We start from the raw sequence: 19992 nt of genomic DNA, 5'->3' as shown, positions 1-19992 counted from the left end.
AGGTTCTGGATTGTATAAATAGGAAAAGACAGGTTGAGCACAAACACATGGCTTGATGACTGAGATGTGATAGAAGTGGTTGCCCTAATCTGCCACCAGAATGTAACCACTGTGATGAGCTGTATCCTCAGACTGTGAGCCAAGATAAACCCTTATTTTCTTAAGGTATTGTTTTGTGTTTTTTGAAATAACGTCTCTATGTATCCTTGGCTGTCCTGGAACTCATAAACCAAGCTGGACACAAAGTCTCAGAGATCCCCCTGCTTCTGCCTCCCAAGCACTAGTATTGAAAGTGTGTGCTTCCATGGCTGACTTTCTCTGAGACTTTTGTCTTGTCAGGTATTTTGCCACAACAACAGGGCAAGTAACCAAAACAAGGATCTATAGGGGATTGAACCGGAATCAAAACAGGAGAGAAGTGCACCGGTAGAAACCTAAAATGTACAAAGAAAGAACAATGTGCCACTTGGGCAGTGTAAGAGAATGGAATGAGAGCTCACTGCCCATATTTAATGCCTTACATAGGAAGAGGGCATTCCCATCTCTTGGGCATTCTTTTCTACACATGCTATCAAATTATCTACTTTATTCTTTTTTTTTTTTTTTTTTTCGGAGCTGGGGACCGAACCCAGGGCCTTGCGCTTCCTAGGTAAGCGCTCTACCACTGAGCTAAATCCCCAGCCCCATATTATCTACTTTATAACACAGAGAAAAGTAAGAGAAAAAAGGAGCAGTTATGGGACAGTGACTGGGGTATGGTGGCTCATGTAACCCTAGAGCTTGGGGCATCAAAACAGCAGAATTGAACAAGTTCGAAGCCAGTCTGGACTGGTAAATATTAAGTTCCAGGCCCACTGATGTTATTAAGTGAGACCATGTCTCAAAACCCAAACAAACAAAAACCCAGGTGGTACAGAGACAAATGCCATGACCAGTAAACCATATTAAGTGTAAGTTACCTAAATAACTCTCAGGGAGAAACCAGGAGTTGGCAGGGAATGGTTTATTCATTCTTTTTAACTATACTTTAGAGAGAACACAGAATCATATATATATATATATATATATATATATATATATATATATCTGCATACTGCTCACTAACTGATGATAATAACTGATGATAATCTGAGTGTCCTTTGTCCATAAGCTGTAGTCAACAATCAGACTATACTGAAAATTATTTGGAACCACAAAGTACCATGTGCTCTCTACTGGAACTGGTTTCCCTGAAAATTTGGTAAAAGGGAACAAACAGGTTTGTACTCAGGCCTACCTAGCCTGTTCACTTACAGAATATACAATTCTATTAAAAGTGACTTTATATAATCTGTTGTTTATGCCTCTACTTCTTTTAGATAATTCCACCACTTTGTATAATTTACTTGGTTAACCTTCTGCTCATTGTAGTTTCTGAATTAAAGCTACTTGTGGCTATATATACAAATGGTGCTGTGTGGTGGGTAGGTATACAAACACCTGTTCATCAGTGCTAAGGAATATAGAGCTTCTAGGTTTTAGTGAAACAAAAGGCATAATGAATCCTCCCATTGCCAGTTGTGGTGGTGCACTCCTTTAATCTCAGTACTTGGGAGGCAGAGGGTAGCAGATCTCTATGAGTTTGACGCCAGCCTGGGCTACAGAGCGAGTTCCGAGCCAGTCAACCTGTGAGACCCTGTCAAAACAATACAAATCTTTAAACCTCTGAAAGTACCCAACAATTCCCTTTAAATTCTTTTCCTGGATTTCACTTTCTGTCTCTACTGTAATTGATTTTTTTCCTCACTGATATTTGTGATACTTATCATTTCTTTTTTTCTAGTCAGTGGATTTAGTTGAAAAGTAATTAGGGCTTGATCTATAGTTATCCTGTTGATTTGGTGTTCACTCACCTAACCTGCATGCATCGGGATATTTTCCAGTCCTGAGGTCATGGTAATACCCACTGATGATCCCCCTCTCAGGAGTTGGGAGATCAGAGGATCAGAGAAGTTTGGCCAGCCTAGGCTCCATAAAACCCTGTCAGAAAAGAAATTAAAATTTGAATAGCTTTTCTTTTGTTTACCACTATTCTAAGCATTTTATATGCCAGTACATTTTCTCATTGCAAACACAGTGAGGAGACCTTTTTTTCTCTAGTTCACATTAGCTGTACCTGAGGAATGGAGAAGTTCTATGTACAGAGTTGCTTCAGAGTTCCATCATACATGTGCTACAGAGTTGCAATTTCAAAGACTCATTTCAGCCAGTGTCTTTCCTAGCATTGTCTCCTCATTATCAGGTTAATTCCTTTTTTTTTTTTTTTTTTTTTTTTTTTTTGGTCTTCTACCTGCCCTCCTGTTCTTGAAAATAACTACACTCAAGATATACAGTTTTTCACATTTATTTGAATAGCCATTCCTATGGCTTATTCTTCCTCTTTTTATGTTTGGGCCAGGCTGGCCTGGAATGTGGGGTCCTCCTAAATCTATTTGTCAAGTGTTGGGATTAAAGACTAGTACTACCATACTGTGTGCATGCATGCGTGCTTAGAAAGGGGGGGAAGGAGGGAGAGACAGACTGGCGGACGGACGGACATGCACCTGACATGGATGCTGGGAAATGGATTCTAGTTCTCTGGAAGATCTGCAAATGCTCTTTACCACCAATCAGTCTTTCCAGACCTTTATCACATTGCTTTATTTAGCCTTTTCAATTGGTATGTAACCTCTTATTTTGAAAAATGTCTTATTATTCACAAATGAGCTTTGGGTTTTGACCCGTTGAGAAATTGAAACTAGTTTTTCAGTTTGCACAATTAGTATGACAGTAAGTCATAATGCTCTGTGAAAACTGAATGTGGTGAATGTTATCCTCAGAGTACTGTTCTATAGCAATACTGCTACTTAATGTTTAGCAGACCATAAAAGGGATTTAATGCTTTATCCTGGGCTTTCCCCATCTGTTTCAACAGAATGGCATGGCCTTCTTTTGATGGCTTTGTATCTCTGTGTTTTCTATGGCAAAATGTGCTACTTTTCTGCCTTGTGTGCATGTTAAGCCCAAGTAGGAAAATGTGTGGATGTGTACAGTTTTTCTTCGAGTGCAGGGAAGTCATGGTGGTTTCAGCTGTTTTAAAAGCAATTTATTATTGTGTGAAGATGTCTGATTCTGATGTCAGAACTGGAGTTGTAGAGGGTATGCACCATCATGTAGGTGCTGGAAACTGAACCCAGGTCCTCTGCAAGAGCAGCTGGCACTCTTACTGGTGAGCCACCTCTTAAATCCCAGAGGTTTGGATTATATTGACACAGAGTTTGCCATATTTAGTACACCATATTTGCAGATATCATAGGTAGGATGTGTAGAATAGCCACTTGGTGCTCTGCTTACATGCTTCATTTTCATCACTTCTTATCATCCAATCATCCTGCATTTCTTAACAGCTTGTCCTCCCCTTTTATATTTACATCACACAAGTAATATGCCTGACTCATAGTATTGTTTGTGGTTATCAAACTTTAAGGTCAATTAAATAGAATCTGTTACAGTTCAACCTTGAGGTTAAACTGAGCAGGAAGAGGAACTGAAACCTAGAAAGAAGTTCAGTAACTTGCTCATGTGACACAGCCAGTGCACAGCAGACATGTGACTCTCACCACTCTGATTATGACCAGAGAGTGGAATGGTAGCAGCTCCATTGAGTTCTATTTCTTCTCCAAATCTCACTGTCCAAACATGATAATTAGTAATCATCTGTTGTCTCTAATTTACAGCATAATTCTTTTCTGCTATTTTGCTCCCATGTTATAACATAAAGTCTTAGAATAGAATCTGTCCCTGCTACTCAGATAAAAGTCTAGAGTTCAAGACTATTGTTCTTGGAACAACTGCCATCTACCTTCTTATTCTCGTGTGCCATGAAAACCAAACATCCATCCTGACCTTGCCTGGTGAGATCATGGTCTAAATTAAAGAGCCTAAATACAGAAAATTTGAGAATTTTATTGAACAAGCAATAGTGACTAAATATTCTGATAATTATAATACAAGACATTTCTGAGAGCATCATTGATAATGATTTGATAGGAACAGAGTCAGTCTATGAGGAGGAGGAGGTTATGTAAGTGTGTGGTTACTAAAATATGCTAATATCAGAAAGGAAACAAGGTGCCAAAAGTAATTGCATTTGAGCATCTATCTGCTCCTTTTTTCAGCCGGTAGTCAAGTTATTTGTTGATGAACTATTAGTTGACTTTGTATTTCTTTTTTTAGCATTGGGTTGCCAGCCTAGCCTTAAGAGCTTGGCCATTGTGCTACCTCATACTTATTTCTTTCCCCATATTTTCTTTTATATGGTTTCTTTTTTTTTAAAGATTTATTTTATTTATATGAATACACTGTAGCTGTCTTCAGACACACCAGAAGAGGGGTGGTTGTGAGCCACCATGTGGTTGCTGGGAATTGAACTCAGGACCTCTGGAAGAGCAGGTCGGTGCTCTTAACCACTGAGCCATCTCTCCAGCCCTCCCTGTGGATATGGGTAAGATGCTGTGGAACTTTGACTTTTTAAATCATTTGTCACTTGAAAGCCACTAATTAAAATACTTTAAGATATAAATATTTTATTATCAACAAATTAGACATTATGACATTATCTTTTGAAATGTAGCCAAATGACAAATTCTTAATTCTCTGTTCTGTTGGGTTGCTATAAAAGTGAAACTATCTTTTCTACAAATTTAGACATGTAGTTGAACAAGTGCAGAGATATGAATTGGGAAAGCACACACAAGTTCTACTAAAGGGACAGTGCAGTGCCCCAGGAGCAGCAGATAATTGAGCACAGTGTTTCTAAGATAACTTAGAGATTACAGATAGTATAATACAGTTAGGGAGATAGCTTCATTGTAGAGGGAAGACAGACAGCACATAACACTGAAACACTGTAGAGAAGTGAAGCTGAAGTTTTGTTGCACTTATAATGTACATCTTTTTATGTTTTATACATGAGACGTTGGAACATAAGGCAGTCCATAATTTTAATAAATAACAAAAATTGATAGCTAATGATTATTTCTTATTGTCTAAAACTTAACCTTTCTCTCTGACTAAAGGCAAACTGTCTTGTATAAACTGCTGTATACTCTAATTGGAGAAGAGAGATCATGGATAATAGTTAGGTTGGGGAGTGTTTGCATCTTGGCTGACTTCATTTTAGGCTTAAAAGTCACAAGAAGCCATATCTAAGGAACTTAGCCCGTCTTGGAGGTCCTGTGGAATTCTTGCCTAAGAAGCTGTTTGTAATCTATCGACTGGTTAGAACAGTAACAATACCTGGGACTTTTTAAATCACTCTTCTTTATCTGAACTCAAATTTGGCTTGGTGGCCTTTCCTTTGCTGAGGCCTCCTCTATAGTAACTGTGTGAGTGATTTGACATGGAATGAACAAAAGGAGGACACAGAGAATCCAGCATCTGTGCTATTAGCACTGGGTGCTTATCTTCAGTATAGTGGGTAGTGTGCCTAGCACAGATGCTAGCCAATTACGCTTAAAACAAATTGTTGTGAAGAAATAGGTAAACATTTATTTGAAAGCCTTCTTTTTTTTTTTTTTAACAAAAACGGACTAGGGCTGGTCTTCAATAATAACAACAACAACGACCCAAAACAAAACAAAACAAAACAAAAAACCAGAAAGCCCTCATACACGTGGAAGCTGAACAACGCTCTACTCAACGATAACTTGGTCAAAGAAAAAATAAAGAAATTAAAAACTTTTTAGAACTTAATGAAAATGAAGGCACAACATACCCAAACTTATGGGACACAATGAAAGCTGTGCTAAGAGGAAAACTCATAGCTCTGAGTGCCTCCAGAAAGAAACTGGAGAGAGCATACACTAGCCACTCGACAACACACCTAAAAACACTAGAACAAAAAGAAGCAAATACATCCAAGTGGAGTAGATGGCAGGAAATAATCAAACTCAGGGCTGAAATCAACCAAGTAGAAACAAAAAGAACCATACAAAGAATCAACAAAACCAGGACCTGGCTCTTTGAGACAAATGAACAAGATAGATAAACCTTTAACCAGACTAATCAGAGGGCACAGAGAGAGTATCCAGATTAACAAAATCAGAAATAAAAAGGAAGACATAACAACAGAAACCGAGGAAATTTAAAAAAAAAAAAATTATCAGATCCTACTACAGAAACCTATTCTCAACAAAACTAGAAAATCTGGATGAAATGGACAATATTCTAAACAGATACCAGGTATTCAAAGTTAAATCATGATCAGATAAACCATCTAAACAGTTCCATAACTTCTAAAGAATCTAGAAGCAGTCAGAGAATGAAATAACCCTAGAAAAATGGGGTACAGAGCTAAACAAAGAATTCTCAGCTGAGGAACATGGAATGGCTGAGAGGCACCTAAATAAATGTTCAACATCCTTAGTCATCAGGGAAATGCAAATTAAAACAACCCTGAGATTCCACCTCACACCAGTCAGAATGGCTAAGATCAAAAACTCAGGTGACAACAGATGCTGGTGAGGATGTGGAGAAAGAGGAACACTCCTCCATTGCAAGCTGGTACAACCACTCTGGAAATCAGTCTGGTAGACTTTTTCAGAAAATTGGACATAGTACTACCTAAGGACCCAGCTATACCTCTCCTGGACATAACACCCAAAAGATGTTCCAACATATAACAGAGTCGCATGCTCCACTATGTCATACCAGCCTTATTTATGATAGCCAGAAGCTGGAAAGAACCTAGATGCCCTTCAACAGAGGAATGGATACAGAAAATGTGGTACATCTACACAATGGAGTACTACTCAGCTATTAAAATCAATTACTTCATGAAATTCATAGGCAAATGGATAGAACAAGAAAATATCATCTTAAGTAAGGTAATCCAGGCACAAAAGAACACACATGGTATGCACTCACTAATAAGTGGATATTAGCCCAAAAGCTCAGGTTACCCAAGATACAATCCACAGACCACATGAAGCTCAAGAAGAAGAAAGACCAAAAATATGACTGCTTCAGTTCTTCTTAGAAGGGGGAACAAAATACTTACAGGAGGAAATATGGAGACAAAGTGTGGAGCAGAGACTGAAGGAAAGGACATCCAGAGACTGCTATACATGCAGTTACCAAACCCAGTCACCATTGGGAATGCCAAGAGGTGCATGCTGACAGAAACCTGATTTAGCTGTCTCCTGAGAGGCTCTGCCAGAGCCTGACAAATACAGAGGCAGATGCTCACAGCCAACCATTTGACTGAGAAAGGGGTCCCCAGTGGAGTAGGTAGAGAAAGGACTGAGGTAGCTGGAGTGATTTGCTACCCCATAGAAACTAACCAGACACTCCAGAGCTGCCAGGGACTAAACCACCAACCAGAGAGTACACATGCAGCTACCCATGTCACCAACTGCATATGTAGCAGAGTTTTTTTGGGCATCAATGGGAAGAGAGGCCCTTGGTCCTGTGAAGGCTCAATGCCCTAGTATAGAGGAAAAATGCGGGGGAGGGGTGGAGGAGAGCACTATCATGGAGGCAGGGTGTAGGGGGTGAGATAAGGGGTTTGTGGAGGGGAAACTGGGAAGGGGGATAATATTTGAAATGTAGATAAAGAAAATATCCAGTAAAAAATAAAAAGAAAAAATAATTACAGACAGAAAAAATGTTTATTTTTAATTATTCACTTTACATCTTGTTCACTGCCCCCCTTCCAGTTACCTCCTCCCACAATCCTTCCTCCATCCCTCTCTTCTCCTCTGAGTGGGTACCCCCCCTCAGGGGTGATATCTCCCTACCCCTGGCATTTTGAGTCTCTGAGAGGCTAAGCACTTAGCCTCTCCCCATTGAGGCCAGATAAGGCAGCCCAGCTAGAAAACATTCCATATACAGGCAACACGCTCTCATCTTTGTAAAGAAACTGTTTAGAGTAAAAGCCCCCTTTTCTAGAAGTTTGAGCAAGTTGCTACCCAAATGAGATCTATGATGGTAGATAGTGTTGGCTTTATGTCTTTCAGACAAGAATTTCCAAGTACTTTATAAATGTTAATTAAACTGAGCAGGCCTATGTGAAGTTCATGTTACCTAGTTGATTTTCCTAACAGGATAAATGAAGGCATTAATGGTAAATGACTTGTATCTTGCCTAGTTGCCTTAAAAGAGAAGCAAGAATCAAGAGACTGATTTAATAATGAGATTCCCAAGTCCTGGTAGTTGTATGGCTCACTGATAGCAATAGACTCTCTAGTACTGCCAAAAGAGTGTTCTGCTTTGTTTTGATGGCCTCGGGTCATACTCTGTTATACCCAGTTGCAATGTACAGTTGCTCATTTTGTAAGACAGCACCTTATATTTCTTCAGATGGTTAATAAGAGTCATATTACATGGAATTCGTAATAGATTTCACCCATAGGAGTGGAGGAGCAGCCTGTCTGCCCTTAAGTAAATGACTTTTATGTGTACCCAATGAGAAAGGGGTGCTTTGTGCAGAAGAATGTCGTCAATTTAGATTTGTCTCCAAATGTTTGAATTTGACTGTCAGGACTTTATATTGTTCCTCTGAAAAGCAAATATAGGAAAAATACATGATTTTTGCTTTAAGATACTTTAAGCTTGATTATAGTAATGTTGATAGAAATAATTTTTTGAATGCTTATATTCTTTTTTTTTTCTAGTTGAGTATCTAGGTTTATACTGAGTTTTGTGTGTTTGTATGTGTGTGTCTCTGAGTTTGTGTGTTTGTATTTAACTTTTAACTGTTAGTAGGACATGGAAGGATTTATGTAGTGGTGAATTTAAATTTATGGTTGCAAATTAGTACAACTGACAAAAATGAAGAGAAATCATAACTGGCTTTTACAATACAAACAAGGAAACTTTCTGGTTTATGTCTGTGCTCAGGAATTGTTTCTGGAATAGTTACTGTAATTAGTAATTAATTGGCTAGAAAATTTCAAGGATCCCGGACTTGCAGAAGTATAAGCAGGGCAGCCTGTTGTTGCTGGCTCTTTCCAGCCCTAAGATGGAGATGTACAGGTGGAAAGTTCTCTGACCTGCCTCACACTACTGTCAGCTGCTTTGATCACCTCTTGGTATCAAGATTACTAGTAGGAAATAGTGATGCTTTGCAGTATACGTAAAGCAGCTGTCATATTCTTGGCTCCAAAGTAGCTAGGCAGCACGTGCTAGTTCCTACCGCCAAGCCCACAGTAGTCCTGAGATATTGAGAGTAGAGTTGAGAAGTAGAAGGCTGCTTTACAAAAGAACGCACTGAGAAGTGCTATGGAGCCTTTAAGGGGGGGTGGGGTCAGGATTCATGGCTCTCCCTGTCTCCCTCCCTCTCTGTAATGTAGCATGCCTTAGATTGGTTGTGAGAACTCAGCAGTACTGAACTGAGGTGGAGACCACGCCTTTGAACTTCAGACCACAAGCTTGAATGAATAAACCTTTCCTGTCTATAGCTTGTCTTTGATAGATCCTTATGTAATACAAAGCTAACAATTATATATTGTCTTGATCTGGAGTATATGAAAACTCTTGTCAAGAAGTAGATGACAATATAAGACAAATAGATACTCTTGAATTTAGTTGTCTCTGCAGTAGTATTTAGTTTCTAATAAATGTCCACTGCATTAAGAAATATGTTCACGAGTGAGCTAATCCTTTTACTTGGCCTGATAATAAGCTCAACTGAAACCTTTATATTTTTCTGGACAAGGTGCCTTATTTTACCAGTGGAAATTCTATTTTCAGTGCTTTTTTCCTCATAACAAGCTAATATATATGTCTTTATTTCTATCCTCTGTTGACGGCTCTCTTCTAGGAAACCAGCCCTACCTCTGACCCCAAGTTATATCATAGGTCTGTAAGTAGTAAGCACAGATCCCATACTCCATCTAGGTCTCTTATAGCCGGATATCCAAATTTTGATCTGGATTTCAGATGTGTTGCTTGCTGCACTTTTATTTAACAGTGTTCTTATGATTTGGAAGATAGAGAATAGAAAATTACCAATGGTCCTCTTTTGATGAGACATTTGGGCTAGATAGATAGCCTCTAAAATCATTATTCCTTTATCACTTTGTTTCTCTTAAATGTTGGATAAGTCTTGTGATTATTTTATTTAAAAAAATAAGAAAGTAAAAAAAAAAAAGCCAAGTTCAACTTTCTATGCCATAAGAACTGGGAATCCCTGAATATTTGGTTCTTAGCACATCAGAATCCCTAGTACCTGCGGCATAGTCCTTGTCTAGTTCTACTCTTGCATTTTACTTGAGTATTTGATTGACTTACCATAGGCACTGAATTTTCCTTTTATCTTTAAGACCACTTGTTCTTACAGGGTGGGATAACATTAGTATCTAAATGAAACCTGGTTGAAGATTCTAGAACTTTGTGTTGGGCAAGAGTACAGCCTTAATTTACAAGACCACATCTGTTGAACTGTCACTTGCGCAAATGGCTGTATTGTTCTCAAACTATGTCCTCCAGAGTGCCGCCTCTAAATTTCATCTCCAGGTTCTGGTGGGAGTGGAGTCTGCAGCTCCAGGTGCCCCTATGTCCTCTCAGGCCACTCTCACACCTCATTTGAAGCCCCCACTCTCCATGGTGCCCAGCCCCTTCAGTACCTGCCAACCTACAGAACTGCTTCCAACCACAGCTGAACAGTGAAAGTAAAAATGATTGCCGTTTTCTGTGTGTAAATTAAGGCTCTATTTAACTTGTGGGGTGTTTTAAAAAAAGAAAAGTTGTGTATGAGACTATAAGCTATATCCAAAGGCAGCAGTACTTGGTAGGACTTTAACCACAGTGGAGCATGTTCTACAAATTAGCATTAAGAATCTCATAATCCCACTAGCTCATAATTGTTTGGAGGAATTCATCTAATATGTTTTCAAGGAAAAGTGTCTTCTCCAGGTTCCTATGTTCAGCTACTTCTCCCTCAGACAGTGGTACTGTTTTGGGATGCTGAGGAACTGTTGGGAAGTAGAGCTACCCCGGAGTAGAAGCTACCGGGGGCAAGAACTTGAAGGATACACCACCCAATTTGGCTTCAACTTCTGGATCTGCCAGGAATTAAGACACTGATTGATGCCTTACACTTGAACCACTTCTGACAGAGCATCCCGCAGCTCCTTTGCCTTCCCTGCCATATGCGTCACCAGAAACTTCCTCCCTGATGGTGTTTGAATCAGCAATTTGCCCTAGCAACAAGACCAGAAACTACAGTATAAATTCAGGCTCCTCTGTCCAGAGTATTTGCAATAGAGCTGTGCCACACTACTGCCAGTGATCCACCTGCCTCTGCCTCCTGAGAACTGGGATTAGAGTATGCACCACTACAACCAGCTCCACACTGTACTTCTTGGGAAATAACTAATTTCACATGGTAAAAAGAAAACATACTCCTATTTCAAAATCTTATTTGAAAAAAAACAAACAAAAAAAATCTTATTTGAATAAATACTATTTTATAGTAAGTATCTATTTACTTTATCAAGGCTTGTAATGTATAATGCTCTTATCCCCCCCCTGACTTGAATATACCTGTGAAAGGAAAGTTATTTAGGAATATTTACACACAAAGGTCTAAAACTTATACTCTTGAATATTTATTATTATTATTATTATTATTATTATTATTATTATTATTATTATTGGAATGGATACACATATGCTATGATTGCAAATGTGGAGTCAGAGGACAACATACCGTGCTTGGTTCCCTCTGTCTCTTTGACATGGGTTGTGAGCATCAAACCCTTACCTACCTGCCAAACCATCTCACTGGGCCCAGTTCTACATTTTCTAAATTATCACAATCATTAAGGTTCCAAAGGACTTTGTTCATGTTCAGGCTGATATCCACATGTTCTTTTGTTCCCTTTTCTTTCTGCCTTAACTTGTTTAAGTTCTTACTAGTACATTTTGAGTCTGAGTACAATATGTTTTAGATTGTTGGTTTAACTTTGAAGAATTTCAGAGCCTGTTTTTAATAACTAATTGTATTTATGACTTGTAATATGTAGTATGTGTTGTTAATGATTGCATCAACTCTGTCCACTGATTACTAATGTTTGAGGATAGGAATTTTTCAGAGAGGAAGGACTTAGTGTTTCAGCCATGAAGTTGATACTATACTTTGAGTACTTGTACATCTGACCTGTGTAAACTTTTTAAATTAGCAGATTATCCATCTTATATTTTTATTCAGCCACATGATGTTAATTCAGTAACATGTAATTAAAGTTCACATAATCTTTAAATCATTTGGCTAAATTCTCATCAAGGTAAAGTTACATGGGCCGGAGAGATGGCTCAGTGATTAAGAGCATTGACTGCTCTTCCAGAGGTCCTGAGTTCAATTCCCACAACCACATGGTGGCTCGCAACCATCTGTAATGGGATCTGATGCTGTCTTCTGGTGTGTCTGAAGATAGTGACAGTGTACCCACATACATAAATAAATCTTTTAAAAAAAGGTAAAGTTACATGGTGATGTTTTATCTTGAAATGGAAAAAAAAATCTTGGCATTGTTTTTATTCCATTTTTTATATCTTCGACAACTTGCGTTATCTTTGCTGAAGTCATAAGCAGTATGTCATTGTGATGAGCTATTTAGTTAAAAGTATTTAGTTATTATGTTTTAAGTTTATTTTACTGAATATACATAAATTATTAAAAACAAATGAGTAGGTACTGGAGAGATGGACCAGAGATTAAGATCACAGGCTGCCTTTCCAAAGGACTCAGGTTTGATACCCAGCAACCATATGGAGTCTCAAAACTGTCAGTTAATATCAGTTCCTATGAATCCAATGCCCTCTTCTGGCCTCTGGGAGTACTAATTATTAATGTAGTACACAGGCATACATATAGGCAAAATGTCATACATTTACGTAAAATAAAAATAAATAGATGTTTTAAAGAAAAAAGTATGAATGCTCTACTAAAAATTAACACAGTGGCTGAAAGGATGGCTTAGTGGTTAAGATGTCTATGTGTTCTTTCTCAGCATCCACAGAAAAACTGGGCAATGCCTGTAATCCCAGTAGGGCTGTGGGAGGAGACAGTGGGGTCTCAGTGTCTTTTCAGCCAGCCAGCCTATCTAAATCAGAAAGATCCTTGTTCAGTGAGCAACTCTCAGAAAAGTAAACTGAAGAGCAGAAGATACCTGGCATTGACATTTGCACACTCACAAAGACAGATAAGTTCTCTCTCTCTCTGTCTCTCTCTCTCTGTCTGTCTGTCTCTCTCTCTCTCTCTCTCTCTCTCTCTCTCTCTCTCTCACACACACACACACACACGTATACCATAAGCACAGCACATATACACACTTACACCATGTGATGTACACAAATATACTTAAAAAGTTGTGGGTGGTATGAGATGCTCATTGTGCCCAGGATCTGTTAGTGCTGCCCCTATGCTTGCCCCTATGCTTGCCCCTATGCTTGCCCCTATGCTTGCCCCTATGCTTGCCCCTATGCTTGCCCGGCTGTCTTTGGAACAGTCTGTATCCCAAAAGAAATTCTGAAGGAAAGTGCATACTATCAGAGGATGCAGCAAGGAGTAAGGATTGCCTTTGAAACTGACCGGTAGCCAGCCATTTCTATGTGAACAACCTGGAAGACGCTACATATTATGACATGCAAGAGCAGTTTTTCATGACCCACAAAATTGGAAAATTTTCAGCAGGGAGGTAGATAAACTGTGCTTTTATGTTTATAAGGAGTCAGCAATAAAAAATCACCCAATTAGTTTATCTCAAAAATTTAACATCGTATGAAAATGCAGATTTCAAATGGTATATATCATATCATCCCATCTTTTTCAGAGTAATCAAATAGTTATGTGTATTGTTTGAGTGCATGAACATACATTCATTCACCAACTATACATGAGACTCACAGACAGCACCTTTATAATAGAACCTCATGCGTCGTTATTCAGTCATCTCTGTCTCTACTGTTTGCATTTCTGAGAGATAGAGCGATGTCCCTGTTGAAGTAAACATGTGTGAATGTCCTCTGAGTTATGCTGCTCACTCCTGAGGTGTCAGTTCTTTATTCTTTTGATAGAGTTTTTGGTGATGGCACATTTATGGTCATTTATGGTCAAGTATTTACTCAGACTAGAATGGTTTTTAAGCTGAATTGAATGAAGTTTTTTATACAAAGTTGTTTTCTTGGTTTTATAGGGAAAACCTCAGAGAGAGGCTCATTTTCCCTGTACAGCAGAGACTCTGGATTATCAGGCTGTCAGGTAAGTTTAGTGAAGCATACATATATGTAATTATAGAGAAGATGGAAGTTTATCTACATGATTTTACCATTATGCATTCATATAATTTTGTTACTTCATGTCATAGAGTTGTTTTGTTTTTAGCAGCTCAACATATCTTCGTTTTTCATTGTCACATCTTGAAATGGTTTTCTTCAACTGAGATTTTCTTAACTTCCATTTAATTGGAGACAAAGTAGATCAAGTTTTTATGCTTTCTAAATGCATCTTACTCCTGGAAATAAGTTCTCACATTTTCCCATAAGAAAGGCAAATTGTTGATACATGCAGTGAAGAGTGTGTGATTAACACATGTAGCGTTGTACTGGTGGCTGTGTTGTTGTCATGAGAAGTGCTTTCATTTATGATATTGCTCACCAAGTATTTCAGGCCTCCACTGGCTTTGTACTGGGGACTTTAAGTTTTTCACCTGGTGTGCTTTTGCTAGTGGTCATCTTTTTTACTGTTTTCTCATGGAATTCCTAATTTAGCCCCACCCCTCAAATAAAACCAGAAAAACAGAAAGGCAATCTTTTTGCAACTTGGTCTAGTTTAAGCCACGATTATCTTGAGTCATATTAACTGTCATATTAGTAATAATGTTCTATGATAATATTTACTAGCTAATACAGCCAACAGTTATAGTCACAATAAATGATTTATTAAATGCAACAGCAGCCCCGTGAGTTAGACATGGTGGCCTCACACCTAAAATCCCAGAATCTAAGAGGCTGAGAGGCTTGAGAATTGCTGAGTTTGAGGCCAACATAGGCTACAAAGTAAGACCATATCTTTGAAATAAATAAATAAAACCCCTTGTCTCTGGTTTCAATTACCCACAGTCAACTTTGTTTTGAAAATATGAAATGGAAAATTTCAGAATTGAACTATTGGTCAGTTTTAAATTGCATGACATTCTGAGTCGTGTGATGAACCATCTAGAATGTGAGTCACTCCTTTATATAATGTATTAATCTGCCCTATATTTTCCTCCCCATTAATCACATAGTGTTGGTTCTCAAATTGACTATTGTAGCATAGTGATTGTGTTCAAAAAACCCTTAATTTAGCCAGTAGTGTCCCAACATGTAAGAGTATTAAAGCTGCCACTTGGGATGTGCCAAAAGAAACCCTAAAATGCTTTCTTTGAGAGAAAAGATTAAAGTTCCCAACTTGATAAAAGAGGAAGCTTTTATTCTGATATTGCTAAGATCTGCTGTGTTTAAAAATTCTCACAGTGAATCTTTTCAGCAACTCATCATGCAGACTAGGAAGCAAGTGTTGTTTTCATGGTTTTGTATACAACAAGTAGTATACCTAAGCTGATGTTTGAAGTTTTTATCTATGGTATGACTGCGTCAGTAAGAGCCTCTTACATTCTTAGTTTATGCTCCAGTGTCATTCACTTTTAATGACTTTGGTTGAAGAGAGAACTAAGAGCTTACATCCTAGGAGCCTGGAATTTGCAGGGGTATTAAAGAGAATGTTTGACAGCTGTTCACAAACATTGTAGAGACCAAGAAGTCCCATGCAAAGAGAACAGCAAACTTACAGAGGGTATAACAACAAAACACAAGACTTAAGATGCACGTGTGATAATCACATGTTTCTAAAAAATTGACAGCACAAACTCTGACCCCAGAGAGGAACTCCATAGCATAACAAAGCAGTGAGAAGCTTATGTGAGAGCTAGGACAGACAGCATTGGTGAAGACACCAGTAAACGGGATTCATTGCTATGAAAAGAACAATGGTTCTGCTGTTTATTACTGTCCCCTTGCCCTTTCAGTGCTGCAGCTATTGGAGAAATTATGGTAGATAACACAGTCCTGAGCATAAGCTTGGGAAACTGAAATTATAAAAGTTAACATGTTGTCAGGCATGGTACTTCCTGTACTGTTGGCTCTCCAGAGACGGAAGCAGGAAAGGCACCACGTTCTGAGACTCCGTGACCCTTTCTTACACTAACCCTATCTTACAAGACTATCTTATAAGATTGCTCACGATGTTGATGATGAACAAAGAGAAAAGCATATTAATTATCATTTAAAGTAAAACTTATACTCCAAATAATGTACGCATTAATGGATAAGAGTAAAAACTATGCTTAGCCAATTGCTGCTGTGTCATAAATATTCACAACTGACAAAAATACAAAGGAAGATAAATAGTGACTACAAAAGTTTATCCAAATGCCACCTTTACAGTTTTTCTTCAACAGCATACCCCAAGGAACATTAACTCTGATGTTAATGTATATAAAATGTTGCTGACATTCTGTAAGATTCTGGCTAATTTAATAATGCCTGATGGGCCTTATTTCATGTAAAGATGATGTAATACTACATTACTAAATGAGTATTCTCATATTACCTTCAATCACAGAACTGATGGGCCATTAAATGGAAAGGGGTATAGTAGTTTTACTGGAAGTACTGATAGATTATTGTGCAATTGAATTTTTAATTGATCCAGCACAGAGGCTAATTGGGCCATTTTTATTAAATTAATGACAGGCATTACCTTTTAAACTGCCTAGCAATGTGAAAATTCTTTTAGCATTATGATAGTTTTTCTCTGATACTTCTTATACAAATACTTATTTGAACGGCTTAAATAAAATTTCCAGAGCCTTAAAAGATAGCATTATTAGTTTTTAACACGCAAGAAATTCAAGGCTTTATCTAAGTTTATTATTAAACTTTAGGAACAAGCACTTTAAAAACTCAGCTGTTGATATATAGGCATTGAATTCAAAAGTACTGAGACTAAGAATATTTGGAAAGTATGACAAATGTGTGTACACCTATTGAAAGCTTAAAAATAAGTAAAGGAAAAATGTATAGTGTTAGAAATCAATTATGTAAATGAAGGTGTGAAGCTCTTAGGTTCTGGGAAGATGGCTCAGCCATTTAAAAGCACTGTCTGCTCTTCCAGAGATATCTGGCTTGGTTCTGAGCCCCTATACACAACATACTCACGCATAACATACTTTTCTGGTCTCTGGGCACCAGGCACTCAAGTGGCAAACAGGCAAAACACCCAATACATGTAAAGTAAAATTTAAAAAAAAATGAGATTTGAAGATCTTTTCCTCACCAATGGACAGGATAACAGTATAAAATCTTGTAATAGAAGTAAATTAACTCAAGAATTTGTCCTTATTGGAATTTACAGACCTCTATATCCAAGAGTTGGAAAATGTCAGTTTCTTCGAAGGGCATATGTTAGTCAGGAGCTAAGAATCCTATACCAACTTATAAAATCAGTGTCTATGAAGAACGAAGGTTTGAAAATGCAAAACGGGTGTTTCTGACCACGTGACAGTAGCAGTAAACCAGCGAGAAGTCATTAAACCATAAATGTTCAGCAGCCATACTGAATCCCATGCAATGGAAAAGAGATAGGGAGCTCTGAAAGGTTGTTCTCTGACCTCCCCATTCACTCACATGCCAACTCTATATAGGCACAAAACCAAATAATAAGCATATGCAAAATAATTGTAAAACTCATGAAACATCAGGGTATGAGTTTAACAGAATATAAGACTTTAATAATGAAAATATGCAAGAGCACAACTGAGAGAAATAAAAAGTCTCAGCAGAGATATAGCATGCTCATGAGTATGATGAGTATTGGCATTTTATTTCTTTCTAAATTAGACTATAAATTTAATATGATTCCAGTCAGAGTTTTAATGAACTTTATAGATACTGACAAGAATATTTAAGTTTGTTTTCAAAGATAGAAGATAGCAGTAAAATGATTCAGAGGGTAATACATTATTAGCTGCTCAGCCTGACAACCTGAGTTTAGTCCCTGGAATCCACAAAGTAGACAGAACTGACTTCTTACAAGTTGCTCTTTGACATCTATGTATGTTCACATGTTCCTATGTGCATACATAATAATAGCTATTTTTTTAAATTAAAGACAAAAGATTAAGAAGTTAAAACAGGGGCTGGAGACATGATTCAGTGGTTAAGAGGGCACTGGCTATTCTTCAGTGGTCTTGAGTGAGTTCAATTCCCAGCAGACACATGGTGGCTCACAACCATCTATAACAGGATGTGATGCCCTCTTCTGGCATGCAAGCATATATACAAATAAAGCACTTATACATTAGATAAATAAATATTTTTTAAACAGAAAAAGAAAAAAAAAACAAAAACAAAAGAGCCAAGTGGTGGTGATGCGCATATTTAATTCCATCAACTGGGAGGCAGAGACCAGCAAACCTCTTTAAGTTCAAAGGCAGCCTCTACTGTAGTAGGCTGTTTAAGGATAGCCAGGCTACAAAAAAATCCTGTCTTCAAAAAAACAACAGAAAAGAAACAAACAATTTTGGAAAGAAGGATGGACCTTCCATCCTTTCACTGTTTACTTCCAAGTAATACTAATAATAGACGGGCAGTGTTGTTTTTGTACATATATGGACACACAGCTCAAAGGACAAAGCAGAAAGCTGAGGAAGGGCCCCTGGATAGATGGGGGTGATACCAGCAATTCAATCTCTTTAGTGTAAGGTACTGAAGTAACTAAATGTGGAAAAGAGGAACTTTTATTTCTCATACTATATAAAACTTGTTTGAATTAGAACTTGAATTTGAATGCTAAAGTAATGATACTTTTGAGGAATTTACATGAATATTATCATGTATCCATCAACAAATAAATACTACTGGACAAAAATAGAAATTTTTAGAGAGAGAGAGAGAGAGAGAGAGAGAGAGAGAGAGAGAGAGAGAGAGAGCGAGCAAGTGCACCACAAGTCTGCAGTACCCATGGGGCCAGATTTCTTCTAGAGCTGGAGTTAATAGGTGGTTGAAAGCTACCTGATAGGCCCACTGGGAATTAACTGGCCCTCTGTAAGAACAGTAAGCACTCTTGAACTCAGAACCATCTCTTCCAGCCCCCCACAGAAATTCTTACAAAGGAGGTGGAAATCATGAGACATAAAAGAAAGACTGATGAATTGAATTTAACCAAAATCCCACTTCCCTCAAACAGGACACCATCCTATGAGGCTGCTGTGGTTTTAATCCAGGTTCTGAATGCAGTGGTATTTATAACCCCTTTCTATGCTTGTATGCTGGGATAACTTCAAAACCATGATCATTTTTCTTGGAACAGATTGCAAAACATAAATTACTTCAGTACCCTAAGTAATTGTTTTAAGTTCTAGGTAGATTTTTACTTGAGGTTATTCTCTTATAAACTTGAAATTTTAATAAAATTTTAATGATCATCCATCATGATCAAGTAGGTTTCATCTCAGGGATGCAAGGATGGTTCAATATACAGAAATCCATCAATGTTGCTGAGAAAGCATTTGACAAAATTCAACATCCCTTCATGATAAAAGTCCTGGAAAGAATAGGAATTCAAGGCCCATACCTAAACATAGTAAAAGCCATATACAGCAAACCAGTTGCTAACATTAAACTAAATGGAGAGAAACTTGAAGCAATCCCACTAAAATCAGGGACTAGACAAGGCTGCCCACTCTCTCCCTACTTATTCAATATAGTTCTTGAAGTTCTAGCCAGAGCAATCAGACAACAAAAGGAGGTCAAGGGGATACAGATCGGAAAAGAAGAAGTCAAAATATCACTATTTGCAGATGATATGATAGTATATTTAAGTGATCCCAAAAGTTCCACCAGAGAACTACTAAAGCTGATAAACAA

General features: G+C 37.9%; 1 protein-coding gene across 39 annotated transcripts in view; it reads left to right on the top strand.

The window, feature by feature from the left end:
• Tcf12 (transcription factor 12) overlaps positions 1-19992 on the top strand; it is a 307523-nt gene that overhangs the window by 184052 nt on the left and 103479 nt on the right. For all 39 annotated transcript variants that reach the window (XM_087560632.1, XM_087560634.1, XM_087560627.1 and 36 more), the window contains 1 exon segment: positions 14220-14284. In XM_087560632.1, coding sequence (XP_087416758.1) covers positions 14220-14284 — 65 coding nt within the window.

The sequence above is a fragment of the Rattus norvegicus genome, chromosome 8, assembly GCF_021556685.1.
Source record: "Rattus norvegicus strain SHRSP/BbbUtx chromosome 8, alternate assembly SHRSP_T2T, whole genome shotgun sequence".
NCBI lineage: Eukaryota > Metazoa > Chordata > Mammalia > Rodentia > Muridae > Rattus > Rattus norvegicus.
Note: the sequence above shows the minus strand (reverse complement) of the source record. Positions and strands in the feature narration are given on the sequence as shown.